Source organism: Falco naumanni, chromosome 5, assembly GCF_017639655.2.
Source record: "Falco naumanni isolate bFalNau1 chromosome 5, bFalNau1.pat, whole genome shotgun sequence".
Lineage (NCBI taxonomy): Eukaryota > Metazoa > Chordata > Aves > Falconiformes > Falconidae > Falco > Falco naumanni.
The window spans coordinates 47,688,879-47,712,824 of NC_054058.1; the positions used below are offsets into that span (position 1 = coordinate 47,688,879).

A 23,946-nucleotide genomic window follows, 5' to 3' on the forward strand; every position below is an offset into this window, starting at 1 on the left:
CTTTCACCTGCAGAGTGATGACTTGTATTGCCTTTTATATAAGGTTTTATTTTTTCTAAAAGTAATCCACTCAGGGTTTTTTTCCTATTCGTATTTAATAGAGTAGAGGTATTAGTGTCTAGAGAAAGAAGGTTGAGTCAAAATAATTAAATTTGGGGGTTTCCCCCTTGTTTTCTTTCTTTATTGATCTCTCTGGATTTTCAGTGGTATGGAATACATAACTGATCTTGGGACATTTTTGTGTTCCTGCAATGTCAGTGGTAGAAATTAGGGCTGGGAGACGTCTCAAGAGTTGCATATCCCGCCTTCTACCTAGGATGGAGTTAAGTCCCAAATCAGTTCTGAAAGATGTCTGACCAAATTGTTATTAAATTCTGGAGATTCCCCAGCTGTCCCTGACAGTCTGTGCCAGTACTTTGCTGTCTTTATGGTTACACAGGTATTCAGTGTTTTTGTTGGGGGCAAGGGTTTCCCTCAGTCCTCAGTGTGTGAACTAAACTTCCTTTTCTGCAATTTGAATCCACTGCTGCTTATCTTACCTGCAGGGAATGTAAACAGCAGAGTATTTCTTATTCTATCCATCTGCCTTTTACAAATAACAGGCTTTGATCATCAGAAACATCTGAAATCTTCTTTCTCTGGACCAACAATCCTAATTCCTTTAGGTTTATCTCATAAATTTTGTTTCTTAAACCTCTAATGATTCTTGAGGATGTCTTTTTGTTAGCTTCTCTGTTTCCTGAAGGGTGGAGCTTATGCAGCCTTCTGACTGTGGTGTTGCAAGCACTGGGTGGAATGGAAAGATTGCTGTCCATGGGGTGTGAAGTACTCCTGTTCATATGTTGCAGTATGGTCCAGTCCTGCAGATAGGCTTGTTGATTTGGGCTCAGCTTGCGGTTCCTTTTAAGTCCTCAAACTTTTACCTTACTGGTTGTTTTTTGTCATATATTAGTCTTATTTGTGTCAGCGTGCTCATGATTTATTAACAGTAATTACAGAGACAGCTTGCAGGTGCTCATAGAGGCTGTATGTCCTAGTTATGAGGCTGCCCAGCTGAGAACGAGTGTCTTTCCTTCTAGAAATATTAGTTAAACTTGAAATACAGACCTGACATTTCTTGTGGTCCATGTTTTATGCTTCTCAGCATGACTAGGTGGTGCTTTGTGTGGACGACATTAAAAAGAAAAAAAAACCTTGGGTTGTCCAAGTCCTTTTTGCTAGAAGTAGCAAAATAAAATTTGGAATATCTTGGGAGGAAAAGGAACCATCTCTGATATGCAGTGGTGGGTTACTAAAAAGTTTCGGTTTATTTGTAGCTCTAATACAAGGCAACAAACATGTAAAAGACAAGGAGGAAAGGCAGAAGTACCGGTGTTGGATCATGTACTGTCTTTAATCCATTTACAAGAGAAGGAAGACATCATTGACCTTTCACAGCCTTGGGTTGCCTTGGTTGTACTGCCACATATGAGGTAAGTGATATTTTAAGATACTGTTGTCATGTATTTCTGTAATACTGTCTGTCAGAAATCGTTTTAGTAAAGTAAGGACAACAATTACTCGACCTGTTTAGGGGAAGCTGGGGTTAGAAGGTGGAAAAATGCTGTGTGGCAATACTATAAGTCAATAGTAAAGTCAGGAATACAATATAATTTTCTTGATTGCCTAAATTTAGTACTCTAGTACGTAGACACGTTCTTGATACATTCCAGTTTCTGTGTTTTAAGTGCTGTGCTTTCTGGGCAGTGGGTTTTTCAGTAATTATGATGTTCTTGCATGGAAGGAATAGTTGGAAAGAAGGTGCATTGAATGCTACAACTTAAATTGTGAATTGGAAATAGCAAAAATGGTTTGCTGCTGGTTTCAAACTTTGGGTGAGCTCTCTGTAATTTAATACCACATAGATGTGAAAGAAAGCTTTTGTATGTGTGTAGGTGTCCGTGTAACAAAGGTAAAAGTCTTCCCGTTTATTTTGGACAGACCAATGGACAAAGAAAACGTTCTGCCCCATGTGACAAGTTTTATAGACTCTCTCTTCACAGCCATTGACAAAGGAAGCCTCTGCAGAGGTCAGTTAAGGTTATATCCTGTTCATTTGCTTTTTGTTGATATACTAAAAAAAAAAGTATAAACACAAAGCATGAAAATGAATAGCAGTAGGATTGTATCCAAATTTATTGACCAGCTCAAGTAAAACTAGAAAAGCAAAGCCTGGGAGGAAACACCCTCCAGGAAACAGTTCTGCATTTGCTGTTGGTAATAATAATGGGGCAGCAGATGTTCTGCAAAGTGGAGGACAGAGATAATTGGGAAGGAGAAAAGAAAGTGGGCAAAAAAAGAAGATGGAAATCAATGTAAACCAGATCCAGGTTGATGCTCCAATTAGACTAACACAAACCTATAGTGCAAAGTTTGGGACATCACCACCTGTGACTGAAGTGACGGCACCAATTCTAAAATCCCTCCAGGCATAGGTGATCACTAGTTGTCTTCCCTCTCTGGCCAGAAAAAAGTGTTTTAACCGAGCTTGCATTGAGCAGGGCAGGTGCTACTCATGGGATTGCAAGTGTTTGGCCTTGTGTCAGTATGAGCAAGTGTTGGAACACCCCAGGTTCAGTGTTCGTTGTTCCTTGGTTTGAAAGAGCTTGTCTAGAGTCTGGCCTTTTCCCTTTATAAATCTCTTTATTAACATTCCTAAATGTGTCTGCCAATTGGCTCTGTTGCCTTTTCGTCTAGTCTTTGTCAAGCATGGTCCTTTTTGATTTAGCCTTTTCTTCTATCCTGTTTGCAGGGTTTGCATGCTTGTTGTGATTGTGTTAGTCGCATTGTACTTACCCTAGAAAAGGAATACCCAAACTTTCTTTTCTTGGGTCTCATCTTTGGTGGTATTAGGAGCAGCTCTACACCAGCTTTGTGTGTGTGTGTGCACACGCATGAGGCACATTGCTGTTTCTTCCTTTGCCCATAAAAGAAAACAAATGCAACCTCAATCCTACACTTCTGCCTCCTGTCTTCCCATCCTACGCATCTTTGCTTGATTTTCCTCACCCTTCTCCCAAACTAAAGTTCCAGGACACTTTCTTCATCCTCCGGCATTCTTTACAGCTCCATGATCTCTGCAAGTCTTTCACCTTCTACTAGGACTCCAGCTCTTCTCACTGCCTGTGCAAGGCACACCCCAGCCCTGTGCTCCCTATTTGACCTGCCCGGCCTCTGAGGCAAAGTGCAAGTCCCAGAACGGGGTGTTTTTCCACAGTTGCTGTGGAGTGCAGGGAAGCTGACTTGTGAACTGGGACAGAGCAACAGCGGCTTACCCCTGGCAGCTGTTCAGGGCTAACTGCCTGTATGGAAGTGCTTACCCTGTTGATCGTATAGGTGCGTTTGTAGTGAGGTGGGAGCCCCTATCTTTGTCCAGCAGAGGCATACTACTGCCAAATGATGTGCAGATTACAGTTTGGGAATATGAGCCCTTACATTATAGATGCAGAAAGCTTCATCCTGCTGTTGCTTCTTGTTTCTTCTTACTTTGAGGAGCCCCTTAGAGAGTGGTGTACAGAGGGTGGGCAGGATTCATCATACACCTGGGGAATTAAGCAACTTTTAATAGAGGGACGTTTTAAAAGGAATAAATGGGAAGTGGATGCTCACTTCCCCTTCTTTTCCATTGCAGCTGGCAGAATGTAAGAAAATTATATCCTTTAGAAACTTTTTTCAGTTTGCCTGGATTAGAAGCAGTGTTTCTTCTGCTTGGAAAGAGATGGAGGAGAGGGGAATTTTTATTTTGTATTGTTTTTAAACAACCTACTTGCTAACTTAGGAGTGTCAGAGGAAGGCAATTTTCCCTCCTCTTTTCTTGCCTGAAGGGCTTTGGCTCTCCTGTGCTTCTGGAAAATCCTCCATCCCTAAAGGAGGTGAAGAGGTTTAGGGAGGAAACGTGAATGCTGTGACAAAATTCACCAAACCCACTTTCCATTCACTAACAAATATTCAGTCTTCAAGTACATGGGACAGCTCTGAAGTAGTGCATTGCCAAAAGTGCCAGAGTTTATAGGCACTTGTGGGGAAGCATCTTTTTGCTTCTATTTTGCTGCATTAATATCAGTTTGGGCATCATTTCTGAGTGCCTTTTATAGTATAGAAGTCTAAGATTTCTGCAACAGTGCTTAGCTCCAGATCTCTGCTCTCTATGTATGCATGTGTGATGGAAACAAATGCAAACTGGGAGCTGCATGCAGCTTTCAATGCTGGTTCACTGGAGTAGGCACTTACTTTGATAGCCAGAGGAGCATTTCCTTTATGGGTTATGATAATGGCTAGAAAATACACGTGCCAGTTCTGGAATCCATGTTACAGTATTTCTGTGACTCCAGCCATTTCAGGATGGGTAAGCACCGTACAAACACAAGTCATTGAAAGCTGAGTAAATACACAGGCTGTTCTTGTTCTCTTTCTGCTCCAGGAAGCCTGTTTGTGGCCTGCCAAGCTGTAAGTACTCTTCTTAGTTTGGCAGAGTCCTCTGAAATACTCCATTTGTTACCTGTGGAGCGTGTCAAGAGCCTGGTGACGTAAGTAAACTCTGCCTGTTCTGTGCTCCTTCATGATTCTCCTTGGTATGGAAAAGAGTTGATGTTGCCTTTATGTAGGGACTTGTTACATGCCTCTTCGCGTGTTGCCCGTTGTGTTACGACAGCACATTGCTTCGAGGTTGTGGTTAGGTAAGGTAGCAATGTTGCAGGCACTGTTTGTTTGGAGAACTAAGTAGATGTATGTTCCTGTTCAGCGAAGCTTTCTTAAACAGCTGCAGGGTAGTATGTCAAGTAAATTGGTTGTAGTTTTATCTAGGAGTGCTACATTTAGTACCTGTTTGTTATATTGTAATGATACGAGACATGAACAGCGCTTTCTGAATTGTGTCAAAAGCCTAAACTTCTGCAGTCTGCTGGTGGTTTAGGGTTTCCACCGTGTTCTTACATACCCATGCGTGTGACGGCTTCACAGTGGGAGGAGGTTTTGTATGCTCAAGTTTTATTTGTTGTAACTCTGTTCTACTTATAATTGGCACACATAACTGAGTGGCTGGAGGGATCGAGGGAGACTTGATCTTCCTCCAGCAAATCCTGCTGAACTTGTTGTCTCCCATCACTGTTGAGCTGGAGCATCTCCAAGGCTTTGGTGGCTTGAGCTTCAGAACATCCTCTTTCAGATAGGAAATCATGGTGCCCATGTCTGAGGCATGATGGAGTTTAAACAGCTTGCCCAGATCAGGCAGGAAGTCTTGGCAGGGAGCTTCAGTCTAGTGCTTTTCTGCCAGCTCTGGGCTGGGGATGTGAAACCCGCTGAGGAAGGGATGTAAGGTAGCAGGGGGTTTCCCTGGTCACTGACTGGGCACCTGGGCAGCAGGCAGCAGCCCTTGTCTGACCTATGCAGATTTGTTTTCTGGCACTCTGTGTGTGTGAGTCCATCCTGCTAGCCCAGCTTGACAGGCCTGATTAATTCAAAGGAGGAATCTCATGCCTCTTGGGCTATCATAGGTAATTGAGCTTCGAGACTGTAAGCCAGTATGATGGTGGAGTTTGACTTCACCGGTCTGCCGGTGCCAGCAGAGTCTGAAGCCATGTGGAATTTTCCTCTAATATTGTCACTACTGCCTTATTTTCAATAGCTATATTGTTGCAGTGCTTGCTGTATGCTAATAAAACACACTGTTGTTTTAGCACTTTCCCTTCAGACCCCTCTGCGTTGCTGTTGGCTGATCTGTATTACACGAGGTTGGCATTGTGTGGCTGCCAGGAACCCCTTTCCCAAGGGAACCTAATGGACTTGTTTGAGAAGTTGCACCCTAATATTTCCACTGGTGTTTCCAAGGTAATCACTTACAAATTGTCTTGTACAAGCTCAATTATTTTAAACAATGTAATTTAAGAGTAAACTAAGTTAAATGATAAAGGCTGAAAGAAGAAACATGAGACCCTGTAAAGCTATTAGTTCCATAGTATCTCTTTAAGACTGTCTTTCTAAGAGGCTGCTGTGGGGCATGAGTTAACAGAGGTTAACTTTTAGCCCTGCAAGGCTTGCCTCATCCCTGGAGGTGAATCAGAGCAGGAACCTAATGTTTTCATTTTGAATCGCCCGCTAGACTACAGGAGCTCATCCATTTCTCAACTCCAGGAGGAACCTAGTGAAATCAGCCTCCTGTGCAAAACATTAACCTCTGTGTGGATATGTATGTGTCTGCATATGTAGCCTGCGTTCTCCTGCATGCTTCTGATGTTATGTTTCCACTTTGCATAGGTCCGGCTGTTGACTGTTCGAATTCTTAACCATTTTCAGAGTCCACCTTCTACGCAGATTGAGGTAGGGCTAAAACTTTTCATTTGACATTTCAAAGCCATCTGTGCTTGATGTTCTGTGTGAACTGTTTTCCGCTTTGCAGGAAGAAAGCATGTGTCTGGTAGAGGTTGTCCTCTGCTTTTGTGCTTTCATGTTCCAGTTTTATCCTTTTTCCACCTGCCTCGTGATGTTTTCATATGTGTGAGTTTTGGTGCCTAATGGTGGAAACCAGAGCAAGTCCCTTGACTTTGTTCTTTGGTCCAAAATGGCTGGGCCTTTGTGTAGGTTTGTTGAAATACCTTTCAGTGAGAATAAGATTTGCATACAAAATGTGTGTCACTTGTTTGTTCAGGGTGATGGCACAGGGGAGCTTCAGCCAGTATTTGCCACGCTGCTCCAAGCAGAACTTGTGCCAGCAACAGTGAATGATTACAGAGAGAAACTTCTCCATCTGAGGAAACTAAGATGTGATATAGTGAAGTCTGCAATACCAAGTGGATCTTTGCAGGAGGTCAGTGGTTATTGTCAAAAAGCTGTTGTCGCATTCTTTTATTCCAAGAGATCGTTCTTACTCCATCACATGGATTGCAGAGTTTTTAATAAGTGATTTTTTTATGAACTCTTAGGTCCCAGATTAGGTTTTAGAAAACTTACTTGTTAGTAGGGATCACAGCTCCCATTGTCCTTGGGACTGTTGTGTTCTTTTGTGTATTTAGTCGAACAAGAGTAGTATCTAGGTAAATGGCCCACAACCAGATTAATCAGGTTTTGATATTGTGGAAAGGAAGGCAAATGTTTCCAGGGAGAAGTGAGTCATGACAAAATTTAAAATCATGACTTTGCCATATCATCAGCATGGTGGGACTCCCACCGGAGAGCCTGGGTTCTGAATCTTGCTGCAGGGTGAGAATCTTGTATGCCTGTGACTGTTGAATCTCCTCTGCTGCTGAGCTAAAGGGGAACTCGCTTTCTAGATGTTGGAAGATTCACAATTTTACAACTTTAAATGATCGTGGATTTGGTAGGAGGGTTGGGGGTTTTTATTATTGTTTTTCTGGCTGTTGCTGTACCTGTATAATTTTTTTTTACCTTTACTTGTAAGCTCCTGTGAGGAGGGGTTGTAGGTCATTCCTACTGCATATAGGTCAGCAAGGAGTCTGTTCAGAGGACTTGTAAGCCTAGTGTAGGGGTCCTCAAACTATGGCCCGTGGGCCGGATACGGCCCCCCAGGGTCCTCAATCCGGCCCCCGGTATTTACAGACCCCCCCCGCCGGGGGCTGGGGGGGGAAACCAAGCAGCTACAGATGACTGCCTGCCACTGCATCCGCGTGCCTGCCCCCTGGTTAAAAAGTTTGAGGACCCCTAGCCTAGTGCAGTGAAGACTCCTCAGGGCAGACTTTCCTCTTTCTGAGGTCCTAATGCTGCTGTGGCAGCCCTGAAGTTAGAGAGGGAGGCAGGCAATCAAATCACGTGCTGTGCTGAACTGGTTTGTGCACATTCATGGTACGTAGGTATGGTGACTAGATCTCAGTGCAACTCACAGTAAATGGGCTCTAGATTTTATCATGCAGCTGTGACACAAGGAATGAGGATCTACGTGACTTGTTTCATTACTTGTAGTACTTTTGAGAACTAACTCTTTGAAAGGAAGAAAGGTTAGAGGAGGTTCATTAGTCTTTACTATTGTTTTTTACATCTCAAGATGGTATTGTATGTCATTCTAGGTGCCTCTTCGGTATTTACTGGGAATGCTTTATATTAACTTCAGCCCCTTATGGGATCCTGTAATTGAACTCATAACGTGAGTATATGTGTGTACACGCTGCAGTCTGTGGTGGTCTCGCAGAATGTTCCTTCCGTTGTTCTGTGAAAAAAAGCTGAGGTAAAAATGTCTGATTTGGGGGGAGATGTGTGCATGGGAGCCTTCATGTGAAATAATCTGAAATTAATTTGATCTCTCAAATCTCAACCTGTGTAGACTTTAACTTAGTTTCTGATTTTATTTCTTGCTATTAAAGGGAACTTAAAACAAATACAGTCAAATAGCATCAGTATTTTCAGTCAAAGGTAGCAGGATTTGATTAGTGTTTCACAAAGGCTTAAAGGAGCAAGAAGTCCTTCTCAGTTTCCCTGTCTCTGACTCTTTTGTCCTTACTGGAAAACCTCTAAATCCTACTAAAGAATAAGGAAGACTTACCATGGTGACAGCTGAGCTAAATACAGAAATCAGTGTCTGCTTTCAGCACGATGTTATCTTCTTGATTTTTCTCCTCTGTTTTATGATTAAAAAGTATAGGATTTTCCCCTTCAAACTAGTGAATTAATAAAAATAATAAAAAAATAAACCAGCTCTTCAAAAGATATGTCCGTGCTAATTCTTCCTTTGGTTCTATATATTACTGTACAGAAGTCAGTAGAAAACTTGAGAACATTTTTTTCACTCAATTTGAGTTCATTTGAACTCATGAGATACAACCAGATTATGTTAATAACAATTGCCATTTGGGACCCATGCGTAAAGGCAAGGCAGTGCCACAGCTGTATTGTGCAGATGTCCTGTCTTCAGACAGCCGCATTAAAGCAGTGATCAAAGCCTTTGGTTGTCTTAGTTGTTAACTTGCCTAGTGACACATGGCTTTTTTTATATTCTCTTTAATTTCATGCTGTCTTATGCTTTGTTAGTTCCCATGCAAAGGAAATGGAGAATAAACAGTTCTGGAAGGTCTTATATGAGCATTTGGAGAGGGCTGCTACCTATGCTGGTAAGTCACAGTTCCACCCAGCTAACTGTGAGTGACGTGACTCTTGTTTTTTTATGGGCCCCAAATTTACATGTGATGGGGGAATTCAGAACCAGGGCTCTTGACTACCAGTGTCATGTGTAGGGCACGAATGGAGGGGCTTGGGAGAAAACTGTTAAATGCAGTTGTCTAAACAGGTACATGTCACCAAAAGTATTACTTTTGTAATGGGGGACCGCTTCCTTGTTACTGGCGATTATGAAGTAACCTGAGGAGATTTTCTTCATCTGTTGTATAGAAATGGAGCTGCAAAATGAACTAGATGAGCAGGAGGAAAGCATTGCTGAAACAGAAAGTGAGAAGATGCCAGAACGAGAGGTGGGGACTGTCTTCCTGAAGCAACTGAGGACTAGAACAGATTGCAGCGAGCGGCTGGACCACACAAACTTCCGTTTCCTACTGTGGAAAGCACTGGAAAAGTTTCCAGACAGGGTGGAACCTAGGTCGAGGGAACTTTCCCCACTACTTTTGAGATTTATTAGGTAAGAAAGATTTACTTTTCAGTTGAGAGGACACATTGCTTTCAACGTGTTACTGAGCTTTAAGACTATGGCTGTTGCATTATAGACTTTATTTCCTGAATGCATGGCTGATGAGGTGCCCGTTTCCAGTTAAAATAACTTTTTTGATTGAGTTGTAGAATCTGGTAAAAGCATTGCACAAGAAGCAGGCTGAAATGAAACTGGCAGTACATTTGTGCTGCTCGATCTCTCGTTCATTTGAATTGTCACTGTCACAGCCTCACTATTCCATCAGGGAGTGATTTCAGTGGAAATAAATTTCCTTTTTTTAATGTGAAAATACATTTTAATGTGGAATCAGAGAAAAGCAAAGTATTTTCCCCAGGACTGGAAAAATACTGGTTTTGTTAGAGGTCGACTCAATTTCCTTCCCCTGGAGGGAGAGCAGTGGGTGCTTGTATGCTTGATTATGTATGATTGTTCCAAGGCGTGCACATATCAGATATTATGGTGCATATGGGGTAGATGTGATCTCTTGGCAGAGGAAGGTTTCTCATATTCCTTTTCCATGATTAGAAAACCTATGTTTTGCTTTCCTTCCAGAAAAAATCAAATCATACTGTAGTAAGTTATTTTCCTCACTCTCACGCTGCCATTCGCTGTTCACCTGCCTGCTCAAGCAACCACAAGCACCATGCCCTCCATATAACCTCTTTACAGACCTGTAGTAACTCAGTGACTCAGTCTCTCTTCTCCTTTCCACCAGTTACCTCCAGTCTCCTTTAGTGTATTTGGTCACTGCCTTATATCTCTGTAACTTGTAGGCAAAGAAGCATATACTTGCTGAAATAGGAGTTTTTAGCCGTATAGTTTCCTAAAATACAGTGCTGTAAATGAGAATGGTGGATTGTGGAGTTTTTAGTTATTCTTGTGCAGAAACCCTGAAAAATGCTACGCTGCTTAATTACTTCTTTTTGTTTTTGGTTTGGTTTGGTGTTTGTTTAAACACAGAAATGAGTACTACCCAGCAGATTCATTAGTGGCTCCATCTCAGGATCTTAGAAAGAAAACTACTGGTACAGTGGTAGCAAAAGAAATATCTAGTGAAGAGGTGAATGATGTTGCTATGGAGGAGGAGGAGGAAGAAGAAAAAGAAGGGGAACCAATTACTTTAGGACTACCAAAAAAGAAAACAAGAAGAGCTGCTGCTAAGTAAGTATTTTTAGTTTTCCCTTGCTAGTACTTTCACAGAAAGGCAAATTCAGCAGCTTGTCTTGAGATAAAAAGATAAAAGCAATATTTTTGTATATATTACTTTTTCTTCTCTTGCTTGCACTTTGTAATTTTTCAGTGGATTATAAGCACTTCAGAGTGAGAAACGCTGCCTGCACAGTACTAAACATCTAAAGATGCTGCTCAGGCTTTATCGCTATGTCATTACCTGCTGACAGTCTGTGGTTTGTGTTGCTTTAAGCAAAAGTTATGTGGTATTCTGAAGTTTTCAGAGGCTATTGTAGCTGCATTCCCTTGACTTCTCTCTGTGTGTTGGTCTTTTAAAATCATGGGTATCGCTAAACACTTTGAAAAATGACACTATTTGTTCAGGTATTTTAATACTGGGATTCTGCCATTGCCTACCTGTTAAAAATCTTTTTCCTGGTGTTTTTCTTGGGGACAAAGATTTTTATTTGGTGGTGTTTTAGAAGCTACAGAAGCTGTTGTAGTGTCATTGTTTGCAGTGCCGAATACGTGGAGAAAATGACTTTGTATGAATTCTCCACAATTTCTGTAATCAGTCTTTTTGCTCTGATGACCTCTGTCAAATGTCCATTACAAATACATCACAAAGATTTGTCTTTTGCCACTTTTTCTGCAAAGGATGGCCCTTGTAATGACAGAATTTCAAAATGTCACCTTACATGTTGGAACACAAATATTTGATGTGTAACCTGAATTGTCATTTAATCCCAGGTGTCTTAGAGGTGTTTCATTTTGTTCCTAGATTCTGACTTTTATCTGCAAATTAGTAGCAATTAAAATACAGTGTCAGTCCATGATGTTTTGTTAATTTTTTTTATTCAACCTCCATCTCAAAATGTCCATGTGCTTAAGTGGAAACATTAGTTCCTGGTGGCAGTAACAAAGGCATAGAAGACTTGGGGGAGGCGTGTTTATGAGTTCTGGAGTGACCTCCCTTCATCTTGGCCCTGGATAGTTCATGCGCTCAGGGCTGTGCCGCGGAAGGAGAGCCCTGGCAGGGCTGTACCCTGGCTGTGAGGTCTGGCCGAGGCAGCGGGAGGACCCACGCCTGCCCCGAGCTCAACACAGGGTTGCTGGAAGGCATCGTACTCATCCTTTGGCTGAGCCCAGCCATGGAGTAAGGTGGCCCAGCTAAGTGTCTGGGGAGTTCAGTGTAAACTACCAGGGTGAGCAGCTGTGTGAGAACAGCCTTGGTCAGCCCCGCAGTGTATATGGTAGAGGAGATCTCACACCTTCCTTATCCTTGTCATCTCTCTCCCCTCCCCTAAAGTGGAGGTGGGGTAACACAACCACTTGTAGAGGAACTGCCATTGGTGCTTACAGCTTGGTGTAAGTCCAGCACAGCCTGTGGCTAAACGCAGCCTTTCATGTTGCTAGAGTGAAGTGGGCACCAGTTAAGGACAAGTGAATAAATAAAGAGGTAAATTCACTTGTTTGGTGTTCCAGGCTGGGCTGGCAGAGAGTAGTAAGCTGCATCCTGCCTGTTTATATTCCTTTTTCGTCAAAAGCAGAGGCCATCTAGTGCTACTGAGGAAATGGCCTTCTCTGTGCAGTAAAGTGACATTTGGAAGGAGCTGCTTAGGAGAGGGAACGGGATACCTGTGTCTCTGAAATGGAGGCCTGTAGACTTGGGATCCTCTTGTTTTGGGGTTTTTTGTGTGTTTGTTTCTCCTTCTTGTTAATCATAAAAATTCCCCGTTTGTTTATGGTAATGCAGGATTGTCTCTTCTGGTCATTTTAAAAAATAACTGTTCTGTTTTGGTTTGTTTCGTTTTACAGGCAACTAATAGCCCACTTACAAGTTTTCTCTAAATTCTCGAATCCTCGTGCATTGTATCTGGAGCAGAAATTGAATGCATTATATACTCAGGTAATGCTGTTTGCTGGCTTTTAGAATTACTGCTAATAAACTCATTTGAATGCAGTGTCTGAGACTACAGAAACCTGCCATTTTCTGAACCGAGCTGTCCTTGACAGTGCTTTCTAGCAGGCGTCACTTGAAATGAGCCCCTTTAGTGAAGACCTGATTTTGAGATAACTGGCTTCATTTGCCAGGAGTGGCTCATGCATACAGATCCGGCAGCTGACAAGTAGTAGTCTTTGGCATGGTGGAGGAGTGGCTGTAGAGGGAGGCTGTTGCACTTGCACAGCAGGATCTGGAAGAGGATTTTGAACCCAACGACTGAGGAAGGTCTGAGGAGATTTGTCCTTGTCTTACAGTGTTGTGTCTAAAAAGAACATAGTTGGTGTGAACAACAGATTGTTTTGCATCAAAAAAAGGAAACGGAGTTTCTTCTTGAAGGATACTCAGTTTGATAAGATTCCTTTTTGAGGAACTTCCCTGAAGGAACTGTCAAAAATACGACTCTGAGGAGGGATTCTCAGTCTTTATCCTACACTCCTTAAAAGGCCACTTTATTAGTTTTACTGGGGTTTCTTAGTTCCTGAATTGTGGATTTGTTCACATCATTAGGGTTTGCTCTAATTGTTCCCAATTTGTGTTCTCTCAGGCTGTGTCAGTGGGCTGTAGAACTGTATTAAATGGTACAAACCTGTTAGTTCCCTGATTTCCACCCAGTGTGGGAGTTGGAAGGTCCATTCATTACTCTGCAAATTTGAGAATGTAATGAACTTTCCCTCTGTTTCAATCAACCTTAGAGGTTTGCTTAGGAAAAGAGTGAGTTGGTCCATGTGTTTGCTTGCCTGTATTCTTAGGAAAATATTGGACAGATGTGTACAGTTCAAAACAGTGTGAAGAAGAGCCTGATGTAAGAAGAGAGATTTCTTCATCGCTTACTGTTTGACATTTCTCTGTCTTAACATATGTATTGTCATGGCTGGTGTGTCCATCTGGCATAGGGATGTCATGGAGAAGTGACCTTTGATGATTCTAGCCTGTGCTGTTTGGTAGGAGACTGACGAACTGATAAGGATGCTGCCTGGGGAAATTATCTGTATTTCTTAATATCTAGGTTATGAGGAGTCATCTTCAAGAGAGGACAAATCTCAGTAAGACTTTGTATATCAAGACTTAGGAGTTATTTTTTGTTTGGCACAGGAAAGAAATACAAGTGTCTTGTGATGGTTTGGCAGTCTGCATTTTAATCCAGTCTCCCCAAGTATACAAGTGGTAACTGATTTTGGACACTGAAAACGCAGGCTGACAGTGGTCCAAAAGACAATTATGAAAACCCAGATATTATAACTGTCCTGTGTAGAGGGCAGGGAAAGCATATATGAACTACCAGCAACTATGTCCACTTTTTATGAGTGACAGTTGTATATTCACATCTTAGCTTTGTATCGCAACACATGCATTGTTTCCATTTTGCTAAGTTAGTCCAAAACCTGGTTGACCTTGGAGCCTGTGGGTGGTTTCACTATTTTTCAGTGATCTCTCGTCTTCTAGATAGGGACTGATTTTCTTTCTTTTGTGATTTGCAGTTACTGTCCCATCAAGACCAGAATGTACAGAGAATAGCTCTTGACTGTATAATGACATACAAGCATCCTCATCTACTGCCATACAGGTAAAAGCTTTTATATTATATTAGCATCAGTGAATGAGCCTGCTGTCATATCAGAAGCCTGCTTGGGGTCAGTTGCCTCAGAGAGAGAGCCTTTCCTGTATTTGTTGAAGGCGTATGTATAAATTTTGATTTTAGCCAGCTCTGTATTTCCTATCTGAAATGGGAAATAAGGTCTTGATGTTGGTCAGTCTCTTTCATTTACAGAAAAATGGCAACACTTTCATTCTGTCTTAGAATAGTGTGAGCATAGTACTTGAATAATTTTCAAAGAGGTCTTTTGTATTGATGATTTATAACCACCCAGAGAAAGTGACAGCATAAAACGGTATTTATGGTTGAATAATCTCTTCAGATTGTGTCCAGGAAATACTTCCCTACATAATTAGCTTGAACTTGCTGGCTTTTTAAAATATTTTTTGATAAAAGGGTGGCAACATAGTATGTTAATATTTTATATACAGCATACATTAGATAGGTAGGTAATTAGATATAGATGCATGTGTATGTCTGTCTGTCTGTTTGTTTTTATAACACTACCTGCCCTCGAAGAATGTTTATTACTTTCAGGGAGAACTTGCAACGGCTACTGGAGGACAAGAGTTTTAAGGAGGAAATAGTCCATTTCAGTATTTCTGAGGAGACCGCAGTAGTAAAAACGGAGCATCGCCCAGATCTTATCCCTGTTCTTATGAGGTGTGTTACGAAGTGTGGACTTAAAAGTTTCATGTCAAAGTACCATGAACAGAGATGTAAGGCTGCTGCTTCTCGTTTTAAACAGTTGAAATACACCTATGGTTAATGGTATAGTTTGACCACTTAGTTTGAGATGTTCTCTGTGGTTTCCTTATCGGCACATTACATAAATGTGTTAATACAAATGGTGTTTTCTTTAAAAACAGTTTTTTGGTAAATACTATTTCTGCTAAGGCTTACAGAGAATTGTGAGAACATTTCAGTTCACTGAGCATTGCCACTTATTTTTATTAAGACATAGTGATGCAAGTTGTCATGGAGATAACTAGTTTTATACCTGAAGTCTCCAGCAAAGCTTCCATTGCAGTAGCAGAAGCTGATCTTTCACTGCAGTGTTTTTGGGTAATGTGTACTAATTCAGTGGAGACCCTGAATCGGGGACTTCCATTCAGGTTGTTCTCACTAGAGAATACTTTTCAATAGAGTTTCTGCAGAATAAGAGGCTAGGAAACAGATGGCTTGCTGAAAGCTAACGCAACCTCTTCTTTTACTCTTGAAGAATTCTCTATGGCAGAATGAGAAACAAAACAGGGAACAAAACACAGGGCAAGTCTTCAGCAGCCACTCGCATGTCAATCGTTCTGCGATTTCTTGCTGGTTCACTGCCAGAAGAGATAAGGATGTTCTTGGATCTGCTCTTTGAAGCTGTGAAGCAATTCAGTAATGGTAGGTACTGGCATTAGAACCTGGGGGTTTGGTGCTTCCTGACCTGTAGAGATGTGGGAGGATAAATAGGCTTAGTACTGTTACGTGCTTCAGTGTGTCCCTAACGGTGCCTTGGAAGGATGAAAGGATGAAAGTAAACTTTTGGTAAGGACTGTGATTCCCCTGAGTTTTTTCACGATTGCTCTGTTTTACAGGGCCAAGGTCAGAGAAACTGAATGACTTGCCACAGCTGTGCAAGTAAGCTGTAACAGGTCAAGAATGAGCGATCGCTGGCATCGTAGCCTAGCCTGTGTATGATGGCAATAAAAGGTGTAAAGTGCTCAGATACTGTAGCAGAGGGAGATGTCTGAGTGTCACAAGGAGATGGAGACCCAGAGTTGACCTTATTTAAGAAGTGAATGTGAGGATCTGTAATTTAGGGCCAGATTATACTACTTCTCATTTGAAAATTATTTTTGGTATTGGGCATCTTTGTGGTGCTTCTCTAGATAAGTTGCTGTCCCTTTGCCTACTGCAGGGCCTTGCCAGACTGCGGTGCTTCGAAGTATGTCAGAGCTGGACTTAGCTAAAGTCCTGCCTCTTGGGCGTCAGCATAGCCTCTTTAACAGTCTTGAAGTTGTATTGAGAAACATGGGACATTTGATCCATCAATACCTGCCTGAAATTCTACAGATACTGCTCTGCATGACAGCTGTGGTGTCCTGCATTCTTCAGCAGAGAGAGAAGGTACAGTATGTATGCAAACAATACACAAACAAACATAAATTTAATTCCTTTCTCTTCTTGACCGCTTAGCTTGCACATGTACGCACACTTATACTGGCTCAGGTAAAGATAAGCTTTAATGCCAGCATGGAGTGAGGCTTAGTAATTAGATATCTGTCAAAATAGAGGCCAGTGATACTTGAAAATCCTACAGGGCTCAGGCAGTGCAGGCAGAGTTAATGTATTTAGAAAGCCGCTTTGGACTGCATTTTTGTTTGAGTTACTGAAGAGAGGCTTGAGGAGGATCTCTGCATTGCTACCTGCCTGCTCTGTGGAGGCATGGGCACGAGGGAGAGCTAAATGATTTCTTGTGAGGATATAACAGGGTCTTATGGCTGGAAGTTGAAATTGGCCTTAAAGATGTAGCTTCTTCAAACATTTTTGAATGGAAGGAGAGGATTAAAGGTTCCTTGCCTGAGGACTTTGGAGCAAAACTTGTCTTTGAGGTGTTTTGTTGCAGTGCTAGACCCCAGGGGAGTTCTGCGATGTGGGTGATCATAGAGATTATCTACAGTGATTGTCTCCTGTCGTACATGCCTTCATGTACATGAGAACATGCTTTCAGCACACTAGAAGTACGTTCAGCTCTGTATCAGGAGTAGCCATGTTTATCCCGTGTCACAATCTGGGTCTCAGCCAGGTATCTGCAGAACACTGCGAATATTTTTTTCCCTTGCTGTGTAATGACTGTACGTGCAGAAAGGGTCAGGTGAGGAAAACATTCTGTTAAAGCTTGGCTGCACCTAGAGATATGGGGCGTGTTACCTTACTGCTGTCCTGTGTGCAGGAGGGCAGCACAGAGATTCCTGAGCTCTAGCCCAGCTATATCGGGGGAGTCTGTTGCCAGCTGTTTGGAAACTATGACATTGAGCCAGGCTTTTCTGTCTTTCTGAAACAAGTGCCTTTGCCAGGCTTCAATCCAAATAGGAAAAGGAAAGCTTGAGTCTGGTCTGGTGCAGAGCCTGGTAGTATATTAGGTGCGAAACAAGCAAACTGCACAGTCGTCATCATCGCTGTGACGTTGAAAGGAATTACGCGATGATAGACTGAGCAATTGGTGTTAGGTAATGAATGTGTTGTCAGCACGTGTGCGTGTTCTTGCCAAGGCTGATCTGTAAGCATCTGAGGATTGAACTTGCCTTGAAAACAATCCATCAAACAAAGCAAGCCCTTGCAGTCAGGCAGCATCCAAGGTCCTATTGTTGCCTGCAGGCTGCACAGAACCTAGTAACTGTCTTCATAATGAAGGGGACAAGTGAATTTCAGGACAGGAGCATCCCACAGTCTGACTTAAGCAGTGGATTGCGTGCATCTACATGATTTAAACTGGGAAAGGAGTTTTAAAAGCTGCTTCATCCATTGCTAAGAGAGTCTCATTTTTGCTAGGGTTACTGTGGTAATCTTGTCATGGCTGTGTAATGTATGGAATGACAGTCTGTCATTTGTCTGAACTTTAGCACTTCATTAGCCCATGAGATGTTAAAAGCTCAAGGAAAGTGTGAGAAATCTGTTTACCTTGGCTAATGATTAGAAGACATCCTTGGAGTTTGAGAGTAATTTACTGCAGGCTGATACTGCCTGGAGAGTTAAATGTCAACTTTGACCATTTTGAGCCAAGTTATTAATTTACTGTTTCCTACTGATTGTATTCAGTATTGAGTCTGTTTGTCTTCTCAAAGACTTGATCTTAGAGGACTGCTCTTCTGGTGACTGAACAGTGAGAGACAAAATTATTTCACTTGGGGGTCAGCATTAGCAATAGCAGCCTGGTTTGTGCTTTCTTTGGCCCTTCAAGCAGCTCATTTGCTGTCTGCAAGGTGGTTGTACACCATTAGTAGACATTCAGCACAGCTTGGGAGGTCCCGGGCAAGAGCATGTTTGTTTCCTTTTTCACCATCTCCTTTTTGTCTTTTTACCTGCTGTTTTGGGTACAAAGGTGGTATAGAAGAGTATTGCATGGTGGAGGGTAGTGTCTTTAGAAGTCTGTAGGTACATCGGATAAAAAAACCTGTGATGTCTTTCAGTGAGACTTTGTCACCAAAGCTGCTTTGTAAAATAAGAGATACAAGTGTTTGTGTGGTGGATCATGGTATGTACTGGAGACCCTGAGGAACCCAAGACATAGCTCCAGTCTCTGATAGGTGCCTTTACTTGCTTTGACATGGCTCTGTTGTTTCTGAGACCTGGAGTTCAGTACCTCTGCGCTGTGGAGCTACCTCATGTGTTTGTGCCATGAGCTGCACTGCGCAGTATGGAAATAATTTAGGTGACTCAAGTCAAGTCTTTTCTGAGGGAAAAAGAGTCAGAACACAGCAGTGCATGAATAACTTCATTGTTAGCTGCATGGCTGGTTTCCTTATTGAAAATGCTTTTCCCAAGAAAGGCTATGGAATGTAACAACTAAATGGGTACAGAAAGCATCCTCCTCTAACCAAATGCTGTACTCCACCCACACACCACTGGAGGAAGTGATTCACATTCTTGCCTTCTCTGTTTCTCCCCCTTCTCATTGTCTGTTGACTTATTTTCTTCCCAGTAGATCTCAGCGTGCAAAATACAACTTTGCTTTCAAGAGCTGATTTGGGTCCTTTCCTGTGTAAACCAGAGTTATTTAAGTGTTAGGGCTAGAAATGTAACTGTGGTGTAGTGTCACAGCACTCTCCAAACTATCAAGCTGTAACAAGGTCTTTTACCGTCTCATACCAGCATACTCTTTGGCCAGTCCCTCTGCTGCCTTCTCCTGTTCTCTCCTCACCCAGGGCACTGTTCTCTCTCCCCTCTGCTTTTTCCACCTCTCTTCCTTGGCCTCTCTCTCTTCACTGGCTGCCCAACCTCTTACCAGAACCAGCCACAGCTGCACCTTGTCTACATCGGCCAGCCCACCACCCCTGAAGCCAGCCCACAGCTGTAGGTTATCAATGATAATTAACCCAGCTTCATTCTTCTACAGTGTAGCTTTATGTATTTTGTCCAAAAAGGGCAGGTGCTACTTCAAACCTGTCAGCACGGATTTTCATGAGCAGGAGGAGTCCTGTGAAACTGACTTAGTGCAGGAAATAGGCACCTCTTAGAAAAATTCAGGTCAGTTGTGAGAGGTAGATTGCTACTGTGAACAAGTTACAGGAGAAAACAGAAGAACATTGTGATAGTTCCAGCAAAGATTGTATCTGGTTAGTGAATTGCTGTGTTTAATTTCAGAGCAAGTAGGTAGTAGCTGTTCTGCAGAGCTCTTATTGGGGTGGGTTTTTTGTTCTGTTTTTACAGGTTCAACCTAGGTTAATTAACCCACTGAAGAATTTGAGACGTCTTGGACTCAAGCTTGTGGCAGAGTTTTTTTCTGATTATGAGACCTACAGCTTTAGTGTGGAAGAGATTGATGCAGTTTTCCATGCAGTGGTATGGCCTCAGGTAAGTGTCAATCGTTCTTCCAAACAGCTTGTGTGTAACACGTATCATGCAGAAAACTCTAGCCGCACTGGAGTCCATCGTGTCAGCTATGTTCGTCACAAGATTGGATATGGCCTTGGACAGATTCTGGCATTCTGATGTGTCTGTGCAAGGCCAGTTTCTTGTTTTGTCTGATTAGTTCTGAAATAATCAAGTCACGGGATAAAGTACAAATTAATTCATCTGAATAAAATGCATGCCATTTCTCTGATCTTTAACCGCATAAGCAGACTTCTTCCCTGGATACTTCAGGGAAGCAAAATTATACTTGTCCCTTCTAGGTAGACTTTGCTACTTTTCTGTGTGATGGTTACTGGGCCTGTGGTAGGGGACTGCAGAAACAAATGCTGCTGCAGGAAAGGAATGACCCCAGCATGGTCTGTCAGTGGGCTGTGTGCTCTTATGGCTCCCTGCTGGGAGTCCCATGTGAGCACAGCAACAAAGCACACAGGGTTGTGGCCTTCACCAGAGAAATTCAGATTGCCTCTGAGCTGGAAAAATGTACTACTGTGAGAGGAAGAGAGAGCACACAGTATGGAAAATGAAATTGTGCTGGCTGTTTCAGTGCACTGGGCTCTGAGGTTATCAGGGAGTGCCTATACCAGCTGCTGGGTTGTCTCTGCTCTAAAAGCAGTCGTCTCCACCCAAAGAGTAGCTGAGCAAGATGGGCTCACCCCAACAAAACTGTTTCACTGGGGCTTTTGAGGTATCCAGATGTTCAGCTTCCTTCAGCAGAAAAGCCTGGGTAACAGGTTTTTTTTAAAAACAGGAGTAACTGCTGTGGTCTATGAAACCCCAGATCTGCTTCTCTAGATACCATGTTTGTTTACTGCTACCCTGTTTCTTTGCTGTACCAATAATAATATGCGATGTATAGTATGTGTATGTGGGAAAACAACAGATAAAATGGTTTCAGGTAGTGCATATACCTCTGAATTTCACTGGGCTGAGCCACAGCAACAAAGTTCTTGGTTTGTCCATGGGGTCTTTTCAAGGCCAGGGTGCCACCTGGGCAAAGCAGTGAACATTTACCGCAGTCCCAGAGCAGTTCAGGCATGTGGTTCAGGCTTTAAGTCAGCAAAGCACTTAATGCTTTCAGGGAGAATTGGGTTTGGAAATGCTGAGTTAGTCTGAAAAAGATGTAAAATTGTTGTTAAATAGAATTTCTGTTGTCCCTATAGGTGTCAGGGAGACGGAGATGGTTTTGGAGCTTGGACGGTAGTATGACCCAGGAGCTCCCTCTAGAGGGAGTCTCTGCCAATGAACTCCATGAAGATTTGTTGGACTTGTGTGCTTTCCTTTTTTAAGGCTATGGAGCAGAGGTGTATTAAAAACTCGTGGAGAGAGCAAATTGTTTTAAGCCTGTTGTACTTGGAACTGGAGTTTGCTGCTCTTCATACCGCAGGACTTGCAGAGGCTTAGTATCATTAGCCTGCACAGCAGCATTCGTGCAGGGCTGGGTTAACAGTTTACTTTTCATTGTACATCATTCAGGAAAGCTCTGTTCTGTGCAGAGCAATAACATTACCAGCCTTTGGGTGCAGGAGTAGAAACTTTCTAAGACCCTGGCTGTGACTGTCGGACCTGCCTTCTTTGGTGTTATGCTCAGATCTTGAGCCCAGACTGAGCTAGTCCAAACCACACATGCATCGTGCTGGCTATTGCCTCTGAATGCAGTGGAGCCTTTTCTGCCTGTGTGTTCAGTAATGGTGTCCTGCTGACAGTCCAGCTGTGGTCAGGGTCACTTGTGTGCAGCCTGTTGGGTTGCAGAGTGGCAGTGAGGAGGGAGCCAGACCTGTGTACTAGGTCTCTTTAGCCTGTGTCCAGTCATATGAAGGAGCAGCAGCTACTGTGTGGGTCTTAGGCTGCACAGCTGTTAGGTGAGGTTGTTTTAGACACAGAACCCTGTTAGGAGATCCTATTCCTGGGATGCAGTGCAGTGCTTGAGCCTCTCTCTGAGCAGAGAGGGTGCTTTTATAGCAGTGAGGCCATGCAGACACAGAGCAGGTGCTGTAATGGCAGGTGCTGTGGTCAGGGCATAGGAAGTATGGGGAGGAGTGAGTCTTGGGTGTTGCGCTTGAAATCTCATAGGTATATCTGGGAAGCATTGCTAGGTCTCTGCAGCAAGTGAGAGCCTCGATGGGGAGCCAGTTTCAAGTGGAAGGCAAAAATGGTAGCTGGAATAGTGTGTAAATAGGAGTAAGATAATCAAAGAGGCATTCCACAAATAGGGAGGAAGCTGGAAAAATGATCATGAAATTACTTTCTTAAAAAAAGGTAGACTGTAGATTGTAATGAGGTTTTTGTTAGAGATGAGGATTTTAAATGGCTTTACCTACTTGTGTTGGTATCTGATTTTTATCTCCTTTAGGTCTGCAGATTGGCTTCAGAGAGTCAATATTCTCCAACTTTTCTGCTCAAACTCATTCACACCTGGAGTAAGAATCCCAGGTAAGTGTTCTCCTCACAAAGAAGCAGAAGTATTTCTGAGTACCAAAAAATCAAGGAAAAAAGAGCACAGTGACAGGTTATAAATAATTGTGTCAAAACCCATTTTTTCTTTTTTCCATTAGACTGCTATTCTTTTTATAGCAGTTCAGAAGCCTTCCAGTTTATGCAGTTGCTCTCATTTTAGTGGGCTGCTTTTCCCATATATTAACAACTAAGCACATATGTAGCCCAAACCCAGCTGACTGGCGAGGAGGTGGGCTGACCTTTTAGAGTATGTCTCTGTCGTGACCACTGATGACTTTGTCTTGGGAGGTGGGAAGTCAGTTTTACAATATATCGTTTCATTCATGTTTTTCAGTGCCCTGTTTCTTTCTGTTTCATGAAAGAACATGGGCAGGTTCAGCACAGAATCTGTGACTGAGATTCTGATACTGAAAGTTGTAAGAGAGCATTTTTTGATACAGACACACTGAAAAGTTCCAGCTCAGCTGTCCTTTTTGCCTCTTCCACAGACTCGCTGCTTTTCCTTTGCTAAAGTATCCAGTATCTTTTTTAAGACATGTAATTTGTAGGTGTGAAGAACTTTGTATACAAACTTCTGTAAAAAATGGTATTGGATCAGTAGCTCAAGAGCAGACTAACAGGAGACTTGGACAAGCATCTATGTAGAAATTAGGTTTAGATGGTGCTGTCTTGAAGCAAGGAAAGGGACTCAGTGACCTCTCAACTGCCATTCATTGTTTTTCATGACGCTGTCGTTCTGTGATTTGCTGTGCTTTTTCCTTGTTTGAAGTAGAAAACAATCGTTTTATGTGACTTTTTGCAGAAAGGAATTATAAAGTTCTGAATATACAATTTTCAGCCAGCTGTTTCTATAATCTTCCAGGTATTTCCCCTTGCTGGCCAAGCAGCAGCCAGATCACCCAGAGTGCGATATACTGTCAAATGTGTTTGCTGTGCTGTCAGCCAAGAATCTGTCTGAGGCCACATCCAGTCTTGTGATGGACATAGCTGATAGCCTTCTCAACAGCCCAGATTTTGAACCCACGGAGCAGGTTTCCAGTTTGAGTGTGACTGACTGTGTTGTCATGGTCACTAGAGATGTGACAGAAGGTATGCCTGCATAAGGGTCATGAGAGACCTGCTGGGTGCTTTGGAAGGAGGTGTTAGATTACTGTGATGAGATTGTCTTTGTGCTGGCTGAAAATATGGGGGAAGGAGACTTCCCAGTGGAGTTGGAAACATCAGTGTACAAATTTGTCTTGACATGCTCAAGAACTGTAAAGACGTGCTTTTCTAACGACAGGTGAGAGCCACATTTAAGTGTCAGGGTCTTGAGTATGGAGAAATTCCATATGAAGAAGAAGAATGGTTGTGTTGTTGATCTGCTTTGTCTGTGAAGCTTTGACTGATATAACCTCAAGAACTGCATTGCTAACTTCACTTTGAGCCTGACATCAAGTTTTATATAAAGACCCACTC

General features: G+C 42.5%; 1 protein-coding gene across 1 annotated transcript in view; it reads left to right on the top strand.

Moving 5' to 3' along the window:
• Window positions 1-23,946, top strand: part of UTP20 (UTP20 small subunit processome component) — a 64,914-nt gene that overhangs the window by 11,554 nt on the left and 29,414 nt on the right. Inside the window, exons 13-30 of the mRNA XM_040597069.1 lie at window positions 1,317-1,472; window positions 1,981-2,069; window positions 4,460-4,565; window positions 5,715-5,865; window positions 6,292-6,354; window positions 6,683-6,841; window positions 8,055-8,131; window positions 9,013-9,092; window positions 9,370-9,613; window positions 10,604-10,804; window positions 12,632-12,722; window positions 14,297-14,382; window positions 14,950-15,075; window positions 15,635-15,801; window positions 16,319-16,527; window positions 19,831-19,974; window positions 22,385-22,464; window positions 23,351-23,577. Of these exons, the coding sequence (XP_040453003.1) occupies window positions 1,317-1,472; window positions 1,981-2,069; window positions 4,460-4,565; window positions 5,715-5,865; window positions 6,292-6,354; window positions 6,683-6,841; window positions 8,055-8,131; window positions 9,013-9,092; window positions 9,370-9,613; window positions 10,604-10,804; window positions 12,632-12,722; window positions 14,297-14,382; window positions 14,950-15,075; window positions 15,635-15,801; window positions 16,319-16,527; window positions 19,831-19,974; window positions 22,385-22,464; window positions 23,351-23,577 (2,456 nt within the window). The remainder of the gene's footprint in view (window positions 1-1,316; window positions 1,473-1,980; window positions 2,070-4,459; window positions 4,566-5,714; window positions 5,866-6,291; window positions 6,355-6,682; window positions 6,842-8,054; window positions 8,132-9,012; window positions 9,093-9,369; window positions 9,614-10,603; window positions 10,805-12,631; window positions 12,723-14,296; window positions 14,383-14,949; window positions 15,076-15,634; window positions 15,802-16,318; window positions 16,528-19,830; window positions 19,975-22,384; window positions 22,465-23,350; window positions 23,578-23,946) is intronic.